Genomic DNA, 17239 nt, shown 5'->3' with positions numbered 1-17239 from the left:
CCTTTATCAGCCGTGTGAGTGTGGGCAAGTGACTTCACCTCTCCACACCTCAGTTTGCTCACATGTAAAATGTCTGTCCCTGAGCAGTGTTGAGAATATTCAAGGAGGAAACCCTTGCAGAGCACTTAGAACTGTGCCTGGCACATAGTAAGTGCTCCTTAACGGTTATAACAGTTACCACCAAGCGCAGCGCCTGTCCTGGCAGCGGGGGCAATTGCTGCCTCTGTCCTCAGGAGTTTGCCAGCCTCGTTGGCAGGGTGAACAAACCACTCAACTCAGCACGGGGCATTAGGACGCACAGTGCACCCGGCTCAGCAAGCCTGCAGGGGGCGGCCAGACCTTTGCTCAGCAGACCACCTGGATGGCTTTTCTTTTTTCTTTTTCCTGTTTTTCTCTGCCAGTTCCGTAAAGAATGGTGAGGAGGCATTTGACTGCAGGTGACAGAAAACCTAACTTGAGAAGGCGTGAGGCCCTAAAGGGGATTTGTTATCACATAGCCCAGAGGGAGGGTGGCTGTAGGGCTGGTTTAGGGAAGTCCTCAGGGACTGACTCCTTTAGAGATCCATGGTGGCTGTTGTGACCCCCAAGCAAAATCAGTGCCCTGCAGAAAAAAATGAAAGAGCTTCTGTTTGCTTTTGAGAGGAAAGGAGCTGGGTCTCTTGGGGCGTCTGGGTGACTCAGTCAGGTAAACATCCGACTTTGGCTCAGGTCATGATCTCACAGTTTGTGGGTTCAAGCCCCATGCCGGGCTCTGTGCTGACAGCTCAGAGCCTGGAGCCTGCTTTGTATTCTGTGTGTGTGTCTCTCTCTGCCCCTCACCCACTCATGCTCTGTCTCTGTCTCTCAAATGAATGTTAAGAAAAAAAGTAAAGGAGCTGGGTCTCTTACCTATCCCTGAACCATCCCCTGGCAGGGCCACATTGGACCCACTTGACTATCTTAAATTTGTCAGGATTTATTCAGGTCACATGGCCGAAGGATGGGCACCACAGGGGAACCTGGGCCTTACCAGCAGAGACAAAGAAGGTGACAGTTGTTGGTGTGGCAGCCAATAACGACGACATCATCCACCCACCTCACCGGTCATCTTGGAGTTCACCCACGCATTCCTCCTTCAGTCCGTGTAGGAGACCAGCAGAGCGGCCAGAGCCCTCCCCTCCAGAGAGGCTCTTGCCCGCGTTCACATCTGTCTTGGTACTTTCTTCCATGGCCACGTAGGAAGCCCAAAGCCAACATCCCGGCAGCCCAGCCCTGCCGACCTGAAGGCACTCCCCACCAGGCCTCTTCAGGGTCCGCCAGCACATCAGCTCCTGCCTGAAGATGCCTGAAACTATAGTTAGTTTCTCACCACAACCAAAACCCTTTATCTTTAAAGTGGTGTCATCTTCCAAGAAAAGGTAGAAGACTCTAACATTTCTCAGATGAGGTTGAGAATAGCTCTGATCTTCTCTTCTTCTGGGGATTTTTGCCCAGAGCCAGGCATGGTGAGGTGCCGGCATGTCCGCATTTCCAAGCAGCTTGACCAGGACTTGGCAACGTTTGAAACGGCGCCAAAGGGGACGTGCGCGTGCACACACACACACACGCCCCAAAGAACGGGCAGCATAGGTCAGTCATTTTACATTGGGATAATAGGGTTTGTTAGGGAATTACGTGATTGGACAAAGTACAGGTTGTCTTCGTGGAGGGACAGGAGCTGAGTGGTGAAGCATGGTAAAATACTTCCAGCTAAAGACAGTCCGTCAGTTAGGATCAGGTTTAACTGCATAATAGAGAAAACAGTGACTCAGGCGAGACAGTTTCTTTCCCCTGTGTTGTCAGAGACCCAGGCTCCTCCTCACCAGCTCTCTGCTGTCCTTGGCCTGTGGCCTACTGATCGTAAGGTGGCTGCTGGAGCTTCAGCCTTAAGGAGGTGACGAGGCCAGGCACCGCAGCACACTTGCAGAGGTTTCTCGGAAGTCCCATGCACCACTGTTATCACACTGGCCAGGCCTGCAAGAGAGCCTGGAAATGTGGTCTGTGAACCAGTTACGTTGCAGCCCCGGGTACAGCTGGGATTCTGTTCCCAAGCCACAAGCCCACGATAGATACTGGGGGAGCCTTCGCTCATACCTTCCACTTTCCTTGGGCTGACCCCGGCCACCGCTGACATTTTCCTTTAGTACTCGGGATTTGATGCAGACTTTTTGAGGAAGTGGAATAAACACATCAACACCTCAGTTTCCCTCTGTGGTGGAGCCACATTTTACCAGGCAGTTGGCTGGCTGCTGAGTCAGTATTGAATACTGCTGTGCTTTTTCTTGTTTTGGCTCTGTCTGCCTTCCTTGGAGGTAGTAGAAGTCAAGGTTTGGGGAGGTGGGGATAATACGTATTTTCTTGGCAGGTGGGTGGAAGTGGGTTTTCAGGAAGTCCGGGGCACCCCTGGAGCTCCCCTCTGCTGCCCGGGGGGCGGTGAAGCCTAGGGGTTTAGAGTCAGGCTTTGCAGAAACAGCCCTGGCTTTAGGCTGGTAGGATGGCCCCAGAGATGTCAGTTCACTCCTCTTTTCAGTGTTGGGGGTTCCAGTTTCTCAGCCTCCCAAGTTCCGAAGGAAGCAAGTTGGGGAAATCACAAAATCAGCTTCATTAACAGAGGCTCCGTGACTCTCCCAAAGTGCCGGGCCTGTGTCAGTGGGGTGTTCTAGCCACAAATAACTGAAATTTGGCTAGCCCAAACATTGTGGGAATGCATTATCGCACAGAAAAGGAGGCTCAGAAATAGGTCAGGCTCCAGGGAGGGTTAATCCAGCATTTCAACAACGTCATCAAGGGCCCAGTCCCTTCCGCCTTCTAAGTCTTGTATGCTCAGCATTGGCCTCGTCCTCAGGCTGCTAGCCTGAGGTCAACAGCGGGTCACGGTGTTCTGTCTGGACCCAGCAATACCCAGGTGAAAAAGAGAAGCCATCCTTCCTCGTCATTGCTCTCAGGAGCCAGGAGGCTTACCTCAGAAGCCCTCCCCTGCACACTTCCCCCATTTCAGTAACAAACACCTGAAAACGTCAGTGACTTAAATCAGCAAAGGTGTATCTGGTGCCCACGCTGGAGCTCCACTGCTGGTTGGCAGAGGACCTCTCGGGACCCAGGCTGCCAGAGGCAGCCACTGTCCCCAGGTCGCTTCCCTCACAGCTTGTTGACAAGACCAGGCTCAGACCCCACCTAGCCAATCTCAAGGGGCCAGGAAGTACGATCCTCCAGCCACGTGGAGGGCCAGAAGTATTTTCTGAGACGCTTCTTAACTCTCACAACCTCTCACATCATATCAGCTAAGATTGTGTTGTCTGCCTTTCCCTGAACCAACCCCAGGCAGAGAGAAGGGTTTCAGTCATGACTGGCTCTGATCTGTGGTGGAATGGATGTTGGAGGTGCCCTTGGGATTCATTCCAGGACATAGAGCTAATGCACCTGGGACGTGTGGCCATAGGGAGAACCTTCTGCTGATTCCTCCCTTAGGTCTCAGCCGTCGCTGTGGGTATACAGAGCCAGCCTCCGGGAGAGCCCCTGTCTGCGAGATAACTTTTGTTATTTCATCCACTCTGCTACCCTGTGAAGTAGAAAATGTCATTATCCCATTTTTCAGATGAGAAAACCGCAGCTCATACTAATGAGCACTTGCCTGACCAACGTCACATAGCTAGTAAGGGATGGGACAGGGGTTTGAGCCCAGCTCTGTCTCACTCTGAAGCCTGAGCATACAGCTTCTCTCCTGCAGCGCCTTACTCCGACAGAGGGATGTACACTGAGTTCTGGCCTGTTGGCCACTTCTCACAGCTCTGTGTGTGTCAGCCTCGGGCTAAGTGCTGGGCACACAGGACATCAGTCAGTCCTTTGAGGAAAGGCCTACTGCGATCACCAGCTTAGGAAAACTGTAGCTCGGGGGCTAGGAAGTGACTGTCCCTGGCTGAGAAAGAGGTGGTGGCGAGGTTTGAATCCCAACCTGTCCAGCTCTAGGCCTCCTGTACCTACAAACGCTTCAACCCGAGACAGGCGTGGGGGGCGGAGCTGCTGGCAACACCTCACCCCATTTCACAGCCAAGAAACAAGACCCCTGGGGAGCCTACCAGTAGGGCCTCCACCCAAGTGGCTTCTGCCCCTCCTTCCTTGAAGGACCCTGCATTGCCCGGCACTCCCTGGCATGCTTCCCGGGCGAGACTCATTCCTGACCCTCAGCTAATAGCACGTTTCCAGGATTACTCATCTAGGATCCCCTCCGCACAGAGCCTCCAGTGTATTTAAAACCCACCAGTGAGCAGGCCGTTGGGCTCAGATGGTTTTTGACACGCCAGCCCTTCACCCTGTGCTTGCCTCCTCTCGCTCCCCTGCAGGTATGCGGCCGCCCCACACCCGCTGCTGTCTTTTGATCCCCACTTCAGCCACGACGGGATGTCCAGCGGCGACTCCTCCTCAGGTGGCTTGACCAGCCAGGAGAGCACCATGGAGCGTCAGAAGCCAGGTAGGGCCTCCCCGGGACCGGCTGCACCCGCCTACCTTGCCCAGCGGGGCTTCCTATAATTTGCGAGGGGGCACACCTCCCCCCTGTCAGCAACGGATAGAACACAAAGGAAAGCTGTTGGAGCCTCATGTAAGATTAGGGAGGTCGCCCCAGAGAGCAGCAGGGACCAGTGAGCCTGATCCTCCTCTGTCCAGACACGGCGTCAGCAGATGGCACGCACTCAGGAGCCCGTGTACAGACGTGCGACGTGGAGGTGTCAACCTCCCAGGGAAACAGCAGAGAAGGACTAAAAGTGGTGCTCTCAGGGGAGCAGAACTGATTGTGTTCTGAGGCTTTTCATTACATAAACCCTCCTGTGCTCTTTTCTCACTGTTAGATGTGCAGCACATGCTGAGAAAAGAGCCAGATCATGAGTGTCCAGCATGATAACAGGTCACAAAGTGAACACACCCACGTCCCACACCTAGGGTAAAAGGCTGAACATGGCCAGCCTCCGAAAGCCCCGCAGGCCCCTCCCAGTCAGCACCCCCAAAGGCCATCCCTGCCCTGCTTCTCACAGCCAGACTTCGTTTTGCCTCATTATGAATTTCATGTATATGAAATACTCCTGCTGGCTTGATGCGTTTTGTGTGCACGTCTGGCTTCTGTCGCTCAGTACCATGTTATTGAGAGTCAGCCACACGGCTGTGGGAGGCAGTGCAATTTCTGAGTCGTTCTCCGTTGTTCAAATGACCCACAACGTATTACTCCGTTCTGGCACTGATGGACATTTGGGTGGCTTCCAGCTTGGGGCTGCTTAGACTAGTGCTGTTGGGAGTGTTCTCATACCGGTCTGTGCTGAACACACGCTCACACTTCCGCCGGGTATATGCCTGCAAGTGGAATTGTTAGATCACATGTTTAACTTCATGCAAAGCTGCCACGCCTTTGCTCAGAGTGACAAGCCATTTCACACTCCCTCCCGTGACAGAGGAGAGGTGTGGCCGCTCCGTATCCTCACCAACCTTTGGTGGACGCATAGTGGTGTCACATTGTGGTTTTAATTTGCATTTTCTGGTGCCTGATAAGACTGAGCATCTTCTGATCTGTTTATCTTCCTATGTATGATTAATTGTGGGCATGTACACTTTGTGGAATATTTGAAGTAGAATTTCACATAACAAACTTGTCCCCCCTTGGAAGTCTGAGAACTACCCGATGAATGGGTGGGTTCAAAAGAAAGGAAAGGAATGAAGTGTAAAAGAGCATTGACATTGGAGGCGGGGAGACATGGAGCTGTCCTCTTAGAGAGATAGTCGAGAATTTCCAGGTCAGCTTTCCAGGCAGCTCCAGGGGCTGACCGTGTCAGAGTCGCCAGCTCCCTCAGGCATGGTGGGACAGGGAAGAGGTTGTGTGTCCCAGGAGTAGCGGCCTGGGCAATTTCTCGGCCCCCCCAGCCCTATGGTTCCCTTAAACCAGGGAAAACAGTTGTACTTCAGGCAAGTAGGTCGCCATCCCGACTTCGCTCCCTTCTGCTGCCTCCGGGGCCTGCAGACATGGCTGGCTTCTCTCCTCCACACACCCGATCCTGCCAGCCACTGCCTGCAGCCCTGTGCTCTTCTCCACAACAGACAGATTTGCATCTTTCCTTCCCCACCCAGTTCAGAAAAAGAAAAGTGTTGCTTGGCAATTTCATTACACCAAAGTGTAAAATGGAGAGGAAATTTTTCCAACGTTCACCCAAACAAGGTGTCACAGAAACTCACCATTGTCTTTCTCTTCTCTCTTCCGTCCCCTAGGGCTTGGCTCCCCCCTTACTTCCTTGGGACCTTGTTATAAGTTGACTTAACACCACTACCCACCCCCCCCCCCCCGCTACACACACACACACACACACACACACACACACACACAAAGAAATCAGGGCAGTCTGTGATTAGAAATCATCATGAAGCCTAGGGGCGCCTGATGGCTCAGTTGGTTAAGTGTCCAAGTCTTGGTTGCATCTCAGGTCGTGATCTCATGGTTCATGAATTCAAGCCCCATTTTGGGCTCTATGCTGACAGTGAGGAGCCTCCTTGGATTCTCTCTCTCTCAAAATAAATAAATAAACATTAAAAAAAAGAAAGAGGTCATCATGAAACCTAGAATGTGCTCAAGACCCAGACAAGGTAATTCATGGTGGAGAATCGGGCACTGTGACAAGACATGGGGATTCACCCAGCCCTGATCATATGATGTAATCATAGTAACAGCAGGACAGTTTTGCATGCTTGTTATACACCCGGCGCTATACTGGGTACTCTCCATGCCCTCTTACTTCACATTTAATCATCTCAGGAATGTGACAGAGTGGGTACTTTTTACTGGCCCATTTTAGAAATGAGGAAGGTGAGGGGCGCCTGGGTGGCTCAGTCAGTTAAGCGTCTGACTTTGGCTCAGGTCATGATCTCACAGTTTGTGAGTTCCAGCCCCGCATCAGGCTCTCTGCTGTCAGCATGGAGCCTGCTTCAGATCCCCTGTGCCCCTCTCTCTGCCCCTGCCCTGCATGCGCATGCATGTTCTCTCTTTCCCTCTCTCTCTCTCTCTCTCTATCTCTCTTTCTTTCTCTCTCAAAAATAAACATTTTTTTAGATGAGGCATAGGAAGGTTGTCACTTGTCCAAGGTCCCTGCTGGTGAGAGGCATAATTGCGATTGAACCAAAGCCTATTGGGTGCTAGGACCCCTCAGCCCCCACCGTCCACAAACACCACCCACAGCCCCTCACCCACAGAGTGTGAGTATTTCTCAAGCTTGAGAGCACCCAGGTTGGGAAGGAGGCCCCTGAGTCACCAGCTGCCCGAGTCTGTGCTTGGCCACAGTTGTAGCACATCTCTCACAACCAAATTCATGTCTGTCACCTGCCTGGTATGACAAAGGAGATCATTCCATCAGGAGAGCCAGAAGGTTACCAGGGGCCATTCAGAGACCCAGTGAAGGGCTCAATATCAGGGCCTGTTAAGGACAGAACTGAGGACCCTGAGGCAGCGCGGGAGGGGAAGGGACCTGGTCCTCCATCCCACTGTTCATTTGACCTATCGCTAATGATAAACACCACACTGGGCACCACAGTGTGAGCCAGACGGGCACGTTCCCTGCCTTCTTGGAGCCCACAGTCTGGTGGAGAGACGGACAGTAGATGGGCACACAGTGATGAATGATCACTGTTAAGGCTGAATATCAAGTGGAAACTGTAACACAGTGCTGAGACAGATGGACAGGGTTTGGGGGAATCTCTGAGCAAACTACATTCAGGTGAGGATAGAAAAATGTTGGGAAGAGAACATTCCAGGGAAGGAGAATAATCAAAGACCCTGAGATAGCAGTGAGCGTAGGAGGAACAGTAAGGAGGCCGTGTGGCTGGAGAAGTAGTGGAGGATGAGGTCAGAGAGGGGACGGGGCCAGAGCATGTGGGGAAGACTTTGTCCTTCGCTCAGAGTGGGACAGGAGCTCCGTCCTTCTGAGCGAAGGAGGAATGGGACCTGGGTGTTCACAGGGTCCCTCTGACTGCCGATTCTTGCAGGATAGGTACAGGGGTGGTAGGGATGGGCAGGTTCTAGATACAGTCATTTAAAGGTAGAGTTGATGGCACTTCCTAATCCTCTACATGGATATGAGAGAGAGGAGACAAGGTTGATACCAGGTTTCTGCCCTGAGCAGCTGAAAGGATCGAACCACATGGACTGAGCAGGAAAGACAGTGAGTGATGCAGGTTTGGGGGAAGATAAGCAGTTGGTCTTGGCCATGTTCAGCAGGAGGTGCCTGGTAGCCACCCCAGAGGAGGCGTTGTGAGGTAGCCATCTATACGGCAAAGGTCTGAAGTCGGGAGAGGTCCGGGCCAGGGACAGAAAAATGGAAGCCACCAGTGTCATAGGTGGTACTTAAGGCTGGCTATGGCTGTCACAGGCTTGGCTCTCTCTAGAAACGTGGTTTCCAGCATGATCTGGCCACCTCCCAGAAACTAATACTTCCGGGCCTGTGGGATGCTCCAAAGAGGAAAACCATCTCCAGAGGTAGAGTAGACAGATGAAGTGTGGGCAGCCTCCCCGCCACCACGTGGACTTTCCAACCAGGCTGCTTTCTGTGGTGGCCCTGAGTGTCCTGCCCAGCCCACGCAGAGCAGGAGCCTTCCCCAGGGGAACATGGGCCCAGCGTGTAGTAGTGAGCTCAGGCTCCAACAGGCCTTGTGGGAAGTTCAGAGTCAGCCGTGTGACCTTGGCAGTGACCTCATCTGTCCCAGCTTCAGGTCCCTCCTCTGTGGCGGACATCCTAAGTGTCTCTCCTTCCAGCATGGTTTGAGGGTCCAGTGAGGTCACAGCTGCCCAGCCCTCAGCATAGGCCCCAACCCATCATTAAGAGAATGGCAAGTCCTGCTTCTCAAACACATGCTCCCCACCGATGCCAGTGGTGTCATTGCTGGGGAAGCACAGAGAGAGAGTGCAGATGTGGACGGCACACACAGGTCTCAGGCCCTCTCTGTGTGACATTGGACCAGCTACTTGAATTCTCTTGAGTTTTGACGTTCGTCACCTTTTGGAAGGGGTACTGATAGCCACCTCACAGTATTCCTTGGAGGACACAGCAAGATGATGTGTGCAAAGCAGTTTTAGTAATACCTGACACAGAACATGTGTTTAATAGGCACCGTTATTGTAATTATTTTTTTTTTAATTTTTTTAAAGTTTATTTATTTATTTTGAGAGAGAAAGTGCACAAGCAGGTAAGGGGCAGGGAGAAGGAGACATAGAATCCCAAGCAGGCTCCGCACCATCAGCGAAGAACGCAATGTGGGGCTTGAACTCACGAACCGTGAGATCATGACCTGAGCTGAGATCAAGAGTTGGGTGCTTAACCAACTGCGCCACCCAGGCATCCCTGCTGTAATTATTTTAAATACAGAAGTGATCAAAAGTGTGGGCCTTGGGGTTAGACCACCATGGTTCCTCTGTCCTCTGTTAGTGCATTTGTGTTTGATAGGTAGTAACTAGCCCTCCACTAGAGGGTTTTGGGGGTTGTTTATTTCTTTTTTGTTTTGTTTTTTAGGTCAGTTGCTAAGTTCAGGCACCTCGACTACCTGGAAGTTTAGACTAATTTACACCCATACCGACCATCACGATTTTAAACCTGTTTCACCTTTGAAGCAGCAACTCCAGTTGTGGAGTTCCGTCCCAACACAATCCCACTCTTGCTCAGGGACGCATGTAGAGGGAGAGCCACCCAAACGTTGTTGTAAGGAAGAATTGAAAATAGCCTACATGTTCATGGTTGAGGAAATGATGTCCGTTCAACATGATGGAATACTGTACAGCCGTTAAAAATAAGACAACTTTGGGGCGCCTGGGTGGCGCAGTTGGCTAAGCATCCGACTTCAGCCAGGTCACGATCTCGCGGTCCGTGAGTTCGAGCCCCACGTCAGGCTCTGGGCTGATGGCTCGGAGCCTGGAGCCTGTTTCCGATTCTGTGTCTCCCTCTCTCTCTGCCCCTCCCCCGTTCATGCTCTGTCTCTCTCTGTCCCAAAAATAAAATAAAAAAAAATGTTGAAAAAAAAAAAAAAAAGACAACTTTATGTTCAGTTACGTGAAGATGTATTACAAGGATGTAAAGGGAAAAGCAAGTATAAGTATGCTGTAAAGTAAAAAATCAAATTGTAGAACAGTGCTTAGTGTGACTGCATTTTTGTTTACCAAAATAAGTTATGCACATTTAACCAGCAAAGGATTGCTACCTTGCATATATAAAGAACCCTGCTCGCCAATAAGATAGAAGTCAATCCTATGGAAAAACGGGAAAAGAGGGCACCCGGGTGGCTCAGTCGGTTGAGTGTCCGACTCTTGATTTCAACTCAGGTCATAATCTCAGGGTTGTGGAATTGAGCCCCACATTGGACTCCACACTGAGTGTGGAGCCCGCTTAAGATTCTTTCTCTGCCCCCTCTCCCTCACTTGTGTGTGCTCTGTCTCTCTCTAAAATAAATAAAAATGAAAAAGAGAAAGAGAAAAAAAAAGAAAAATGGGAAAAAGATAGGAACAAGTAATTTACAAAATAGAAAATCCAGATGGCCAGTAAGGATGAAAATGTGCTCAACCTTCCTTGAGGATGTTGACAGAGGATGGTCCTAAGGCTTCAGTGAATTAACCCTTGTAAAGCACTAGACTGGGGTCTAGCACATAGTAAGTGCTTAGTAAATATTTCATCACTGAGTGTTGTTATTCCCCAAGACATAACTTGATGGGGTCATGGTGCTATATGAGCTGGGCAGACAAGCTGGCAGAGGGGTGGGACCATTTTTAGGGCCAGATTCATCAGGTGGACTCAGGCCAGGGCCTGAGTCACCTCTAACCGCTGATGTGTCTCCTGTCTTCCTGCAGAGCCTTTGTGGCATGTGCCCGCCCAGGCCCGGCTCTCAGCCATGGCGGGAAGCAGCGGGAGCAAGCACACCTCCAGGCAGGACGCAGCAGGCAAAGATTCCCCCAACAGGCATTCCAAAGTGAGTCTGGGCCCCACCTGCTTAATCCTGGGGAGCCAGGACTGCGAAGCTGGCTACTTCACTTCCCTGACCACTGTGGGTCTGACAGTGTCACCTGGGTGTGGGCCTCTGAATGCCATACGTGAGCACATCCTTCTCCTTTGCCATCCACTCCAGCAGAGGGGCCAACTGCTTGGTCTAGAGCCAGACAAACGCACAGCCAGCTCTAGCCCTCACCAGCCAAGTCATCGCCAGCAAATCCCTTTGCCTCCTTGTGCCACAGTTTCCCTACGATTACACTGGTCATGGTCAGTGTCTTCACCAGCTCAGGCTGCTGTAACAAAATACCATAGACTGGGTGACTGACAACAGAAATTTCCTTCTCACAGTTCTGAGGCCGGGAAGTCCAAGATCAAGGCTCAGGCAGATTCAGTGTCTGGTGAAGACCCACTTCCTGGTTCATAGATGGCCTCCTTCTCACTTCGTGTGGTGGAAGGGATGAGGGAGCTAGCTCTCTGGGGTCTCTTGTGTAAGGATGTAAATGTATGTATGTGGATTTAATAATCCCACTCACGAGGAATGGATAACTACATATAGGGGTATAAATATGTAAATATGTATAGGGATTTTATAATCCTATTCACGGGGGCTCTACCCTCATAACCTAATCACCTCCCCTAATGCCATCACACTGGGAGAGGCGCACCAGCGGTCAGCCTGTGGCAGTGAGCTAACTGCTCTAACAGATGGTCCCTAAATCTCAGTGACCTCACACAGTAGAAGTTTGTTTCCCTCTCGTATAACACAGTTGGGTGTGGATATTCAGTGAGCAAGCTTTCCACATGGTGATTCTGGAACCCAGGCTCCCTATCCCTTGTGGCTCTGCCGTCCCTCAGGGCCTCAGAGCCCTCTGCTGGGTCCTTGCCTGTTTCTGGCAGGTAGGGGTGGGAGAAAGAGGGGTTGGTGTGCGAAGTCTCTATAGCCCAGGCCTGGAAATGGTATGAATCGTTTCCACTTGTATTGCATTGGCCAGCACTCCATCACGAGGCCACACCTCGGCGCAAGGGAAGCTGGGAAATGTAGTCCCGAGTGCCCCGGAGAAAGGAGGTCGTTTTGGTGAGCACTTGGCAGTCTCTTTGCATCCCTTCATAAGGTGGGAATTTGATGGGTGCATTCGATGTGCCAGGCCCTGGGACCACAGTGATGAAGTGGACAGATGTGCCCAGGTGCTCCCAAAGCTGACACCCCAGTGTGGGCAGCAAGCAGTAAGCAGATAAACAGATGCATTCCATAACACCAGGAACTGGTGTTTGCTGTGAAGGATAACCAAGGCAGAGGTCAGGGCAAAGACTGTCAAGCACTACTGCTTTAGGGTGAGGTGGTCAGTGAAGGCCTTGTGAGGAGGCCTTGAATGAAGTAAGGGGCAGTCCATGAAGATACCTGAGGGAAGAGCCTTCCAGGCAGAAGCAATAGCAAGTGCCAAGGCCCTGCTCAGAGCACAGTGATCAGAAGGGAGGGGGCAGATGGAGTTAGAGGGCAGGACGTGGGACCAGACTGCACAGAGCCTCAGGGTGAGGACTCTGGCTCTTCCCATGAGTAAAATGGAGCCACAGGAAGGTTCTGAGCAGGGAAGGGACATGAAATGGGGCAAGTGTTCACAGCCTCCCTCTGGCTGCATATAGGCAAACCGGGGGCAGAGGTGAGTGGGAGACGGGGATGGGGCAGGAGGACCAGGGAGGAGGCTGCTGCCATGGTAGGTACAGTGGGAGGTGGTGGTGACAGGCCCGCGGTGGAGCCGTGGAGGTGGAGAAGTGGCAGGTCCTAGATCTCTTGACGATGCAGGCCACAGGATTTGCTGTTGGGCTGCACACAGGTGCGAGAGCAACAGCAGGTCCCGGCTGACTCCAAGCCTCTTGTGTGGGGCAGCCGAAAGGCTGGAGGGGCCTTTATTGGGGCGGGGAAGAGGGATCCGGGAAGGAAGGTCAGGAGCTCAGCTTTGTATGCATTGAGCTTGAGCTGTGGACAGCACGTCACACGCATACTGTCACGCCTCCCTCTGAACAAGCCCATGAGGCAGGGTTATCAACAACCCAGCTTCACAGGTGTGGAAACTGAGGCACAGGAGAGCTACGTCACTTGTCTGAGGTAACACGCTCAAAAGCAGGGGAGCCAGAGCTTGGGTGTGGGGAGGACCCAGGGAGGGAAGGTTGGCCCCCACTGTGGACTCTATGGATGACACTTCTCTTGCCTTCCAGGGAGAACCTCAGTACTCCAGTCATTCCAGCAGCAACACCCTCTCCAGCAACGCATCCAGCAGCCACAGCGACGACCGCTGGTTTGACCCCCTGGACCCCCTGGAGCCGGAGCAAGATCCCCTCTCCAAGGGTGGCTCTAGTGACAGCGGCATCGACACCACCCTCTACACCTCCAGCCCCAGCTGCGTGTCCCTGGCCAAGGTGCCTCGGCAGCCCAAGCCACACAAGCCCCCGGGAAGCATGGGCCTTTGCGGCGGCGGACGGGAGGCCGCCACGCGGTCCCACCACGCAGACAGACGGCGGGAGGTCTCGCCAGCCCCTGCGGTTGCCGGTCAGAACAAGGGCTACCGACCGAAATTGTACTCCTCAGGCTCCAGCACCCCTACAGGCCTGGCGGGGGGTAGCCGTGACCCACCAAGGCAGCCTAGGTAAGACACTGCTCTTCACCCCGGTCCTCCAAGCAGTTCTGACCGCCTTCTGCTTCCCCCACAGTCCTGACAGGGGGGTTCCCCTCCCTACAAGCATGCTGCTTGCAGATGGATGTGCTTACACACTAGTTTGCTTACAGAGTTGGGAGCCTCATGGACCACCCACTACTGCCCATCATTCACCTTCTAGTACCCTGGGTAGAGGGAAGGAAACCCCTGGCTGGCTGTTTCATCTGCCTCTGGTTTACTCTGACCCTCTCTCTTTCCCTCTCTCTCTGCTAAGACAAGTGGTTTTATGCTTTCTGGAGGTCACAGACTGTATGTGTTAGGCATGCATTCGGCTGGAGGTAACAGGAAATCTGACCCACAGTAGCTTTTAAAAAAAAAAATTTTTTTTTAAGGTTTATTCATTTTTCAGAGACAGAGCATGAGCGGGGGAGGGGCAGAGAGAGAGGGAGACAAGACACAGAATCTGAAACAGGCTCCAGGCTCTGAGCTGTCAGCACAGAGCTCGACGCGGGGCTCGAACTCGGGCAGTGTGAGATCATGACCTGAGCCGAAGTCGGACGCTTAACCGACTGAGCCACGCAGGCACCCCTGAGCCACAGTAGCTTAAACAGACGGAGCTTTAACAGTCCCCCGATGAGAACTCCACAGAGGGCAGAGCCAAGCTAGTACAGCAGCTCAGGGAGGGCCTCAAGGCCTGGCATCCTGTGTCTTCCTCTTCCACCATTCTTACCATACTGGCTGCGGCTCCCTTGTCTCCAGATGGCTGTGGTGCCCCTGGGGGGAATGGGCCCAAAAAACAGAGGAAGATGGCTTCTCCTAGTTCCCTTTCCAGGAAGAAAGCAACAGCTTTCCCAGAGCCCTTTGAACAGAGCGAGTCACAAGGAAGGCTGAGAAATCACAGCTTAACCCTCTAGCCAACACAGCGAAGGGCAGTGGTCTCCACACAGTCCCCTAGAGGGCTCTTCAGCACAGATTGCAGGACCCCACTCGGAGTTTCTGATTCAATAGGTCAGAGCACGGCCTGAGAATATGCATTCTTTTAAGTTCCTGGTAGATGGTGATGCTGCTGGTCCGGGGACCATCCTTTGAGGACCACTGGTGGAGAGGCAGGCAGGGGACCAAGGGAGAAAGACCTGGCATTGATGGGCCATCAGTCTGGGGCCTAGACTGCACACACTCTGGGCACCTTATGAAAGCCATGAAATGTCTCTCTGAAGAGCGCACTGAGGTGGAAAACCGTTCGGCAAGTCGCCAAGCTCAGCCTGGAGCACGTGCCCCTCACAGGTCTGCAGCCCAGGCAGGGGTCACAGTGCTGCAGTCCCCAGTGCAGACCCCAAAGGCCACAGCCTTCCTTCTCCATTCCCTGACTGCCCCTGAGCAGGGGCCAGCCCGGGACCCCATAGGGAGTCCTCGTCCCCTTTGGTTTCCTCAGGCCTTTGCCAGTCCTCAAACTACGGCCTCTGTCCACGCAGACCACACAGGACCCATGCACCCAGGCAGTGGCCTCAGACCTTGACCGCAGCCTACAGTGCACTTCTGTCTGTGTCTATGCAGAAATATCTGTGTTTAAAAAAAAAAAAAAAAAGGCGAAGCAAAAGTGACCCAAACAGTACTCAGCCTAACCGTGTGTGAAGCACTTTGATGTAGTCTAGTCTGTTCAAAATGTGAATGCAGCTCAATACCTCCTTCAGTGGTCTCATGATTTAGCAGTGGTTCTCTGACCGGTTTGGAAACTGCCGTGTTTGAGGGTGCCTGCGTTGTGTGGGTACCTCCCCTTGCCCTGGTCAGGGGCCCAGAAGGGTGAGGATGGAGAGGGTGTGCGGCCCAGTGGGTTTAGTCTCTGGCTCAGCCCATCTCCCTAGACAGGTGGTTCTTAATCAGTGAAACTCACAGACTCTGGAACAGCTCTTTCATTCCTTATTTATCCCTTCGTTTCACTCACAGATATTTCTTAGGGACCTGTTGTGTCACAGACACTAGGGTGGGAGCCGGGGTGAAATAATGAGCAAATTCAGATGAGGCCCCCCCCAGCCCCTCATCTCAGCCCATCATCCGCTGAGGGAGACAGACGACAATTAGGCCATCACTGAGACACCTGTCAAAGTGCACTCACCTAGAGGGACTCTGCACCAGGAGAATCCTGGGTGCCGCGGGGTCCCAGGTCTCAGCTCCGCTAGTCCCTGTACTGGACATAGGCCTGTGTTCGTAAATCTGAGTAACCGTAGGGTTTTGAAATCTGCGATATAAAGGCAGCGGCTCTGAGGAGAAGACTGTGGCTGAAGCAGGGAGTGGGTATAAAATTACCCTGTGTCTGACAGAAAGATTTGCTGAACCCAGGAATGAAGGGAATAAAATGGGAGAGGAGCCCACTACAAAAGAGGGCCCAGCGGTTGGGAGCTTTAATTTGCATACAGACAATTGATGCTAATTGCAAATCATTCTTATCTACTCATTAAGCTGCTTCCTGAAGTTTTCTCCTAGGCAACCAGGCTCTGGCATGGAACAGCATTTCCCAAAATGGGGTGCTCGAGGTGATTTGGGTGGTATAGGAGGAAAATGTTTTTGTTTTTGTTTTTTTTAACAGATAAATGTTTGCTTTAATGAGTATTAGGAAAGGTGTTACCTGCCCATCCCCTGCTTTTACAGATACTGTCTTGGACAAGTTGAGGAAAATTGAATGAGTTGATTTAAAGAAACATCTGCATGGTAGATGAGAGTATGGACCTCCACCAGGGTTCAAGCCCTCCTTCTTGCCTTGCCTTGGCTGTGTGGCCTTGGGCAAATGACTGAACTTCTCTGGGCCTCGGTTTCTTCGTCTGTAAAATGGGGGATAAATCACATACCTATCTCATAAGGATATGGTAAAGATTTAATGACCTACTGTGTGTAGGACCCTTAGAACCATACCAGGCAGTAGGCCTTGAGCCTGCCTGTCATTAAAATCACAGGGGATTGTTATAAAAAGAGGAGAGGTATGCCTCAAACTAACCAAATCAGAATGTTTCTCCGGGGCCATGCCTCTTTCAGGCAGTTCTGGGGACACCAAGATGGCTGAGACAGCCCCAGGCCTGCCCTCTCGGGGCTCAAAGTCCAACAGGGGAGACACACCTGTTCCCAGAGTGGTCAGGGCCAAGGTGAGGGAAGCACCTGGGATGCGGGAGCCCAGAGGAAGGGCCAGACCCCATTGTGTGAGAGGCTTTCCTAGAACAAAGAGGCTGATGCGAGCCAGGGGACTAGGAGGGCAGGGCATCCCAGATAGAGAAGGTGTGCAAGTCCCATGTGTGGGCCTTACTTGGCTGCCCTCCCACAACTTTCCCGTCTTGGCGGGGGAACCAAGTTCCCAGTTGGTCGCTGAGCACCTGAGCCCAAGAGGCCCACATGTGCCTCCACCTGCCGCCGGCCCGCGCTGCCCCTCACACCGGTCACCCCACCGGCCTTCTGCATCTGCTCTCGTTTATCTCTTCCCTTGGGCTGAGCTGGAATGACAGCCTGCTATCGAGGGCAGGCACGCGAGCTGCATAGCTGCCCCGGTCTCTGCTTGCACAGCACGTTGTAATAGAGCACCCGTGTTTATTC

The 17239-nt window shown here is 52.6% G+C and overlaps 1 protein-coding gene across 6 annotated transcripts in view; it reads left to right on the top strand.

Annotated features, from left to right (window-relative positions):
* The window catches only part of SIPA1L3 (signal induced proliferation associated 1 like 3), a 237412-nt gene that overhangs the window by 184652 nt on the left and 35521 nt on the right, over positions 1-17239 (top strand). For all 6 annotated transcript variants that reach the window (XM_019432064.2, XM_019432058.2, XM_019432059.2 and 3 more), the window contains 3 exons: positions 4359-4486; positions 10874-10992; positions 13227-13654. In XM_019432064.2, coding sequence (XP_019287609.1) covers positions 4359-4486; positions 10874-10992; positions 13227-13654 — 675 coding nt within the window. The remainder of the gene's footprint in view (positions 1-4358; positions 4487-10873; positions 10993-13226; positions 13655-17239) is intronic.

Source organism: Panthera pardus, unplaced genomic scaffold (genome assembly GCF_024362965.1).
Source record: "Panthera pardus isolate Hobbes unplaced genomic scaffold, ASM2436296v1 HiC_scaffold_18, whole genome shotgun sequence".
Taxonomy (NCBI): domain Eukaryota; kingdom Metazoa; phylum Chordata; class Mammalia; order Carnivora; family Felidae; genus Panthera; species Panthera pardus.
Note: the sequence above shows the minus strand (reverse complement) of the source record. Positions and strands in the feature narration are given on the sequence as shown.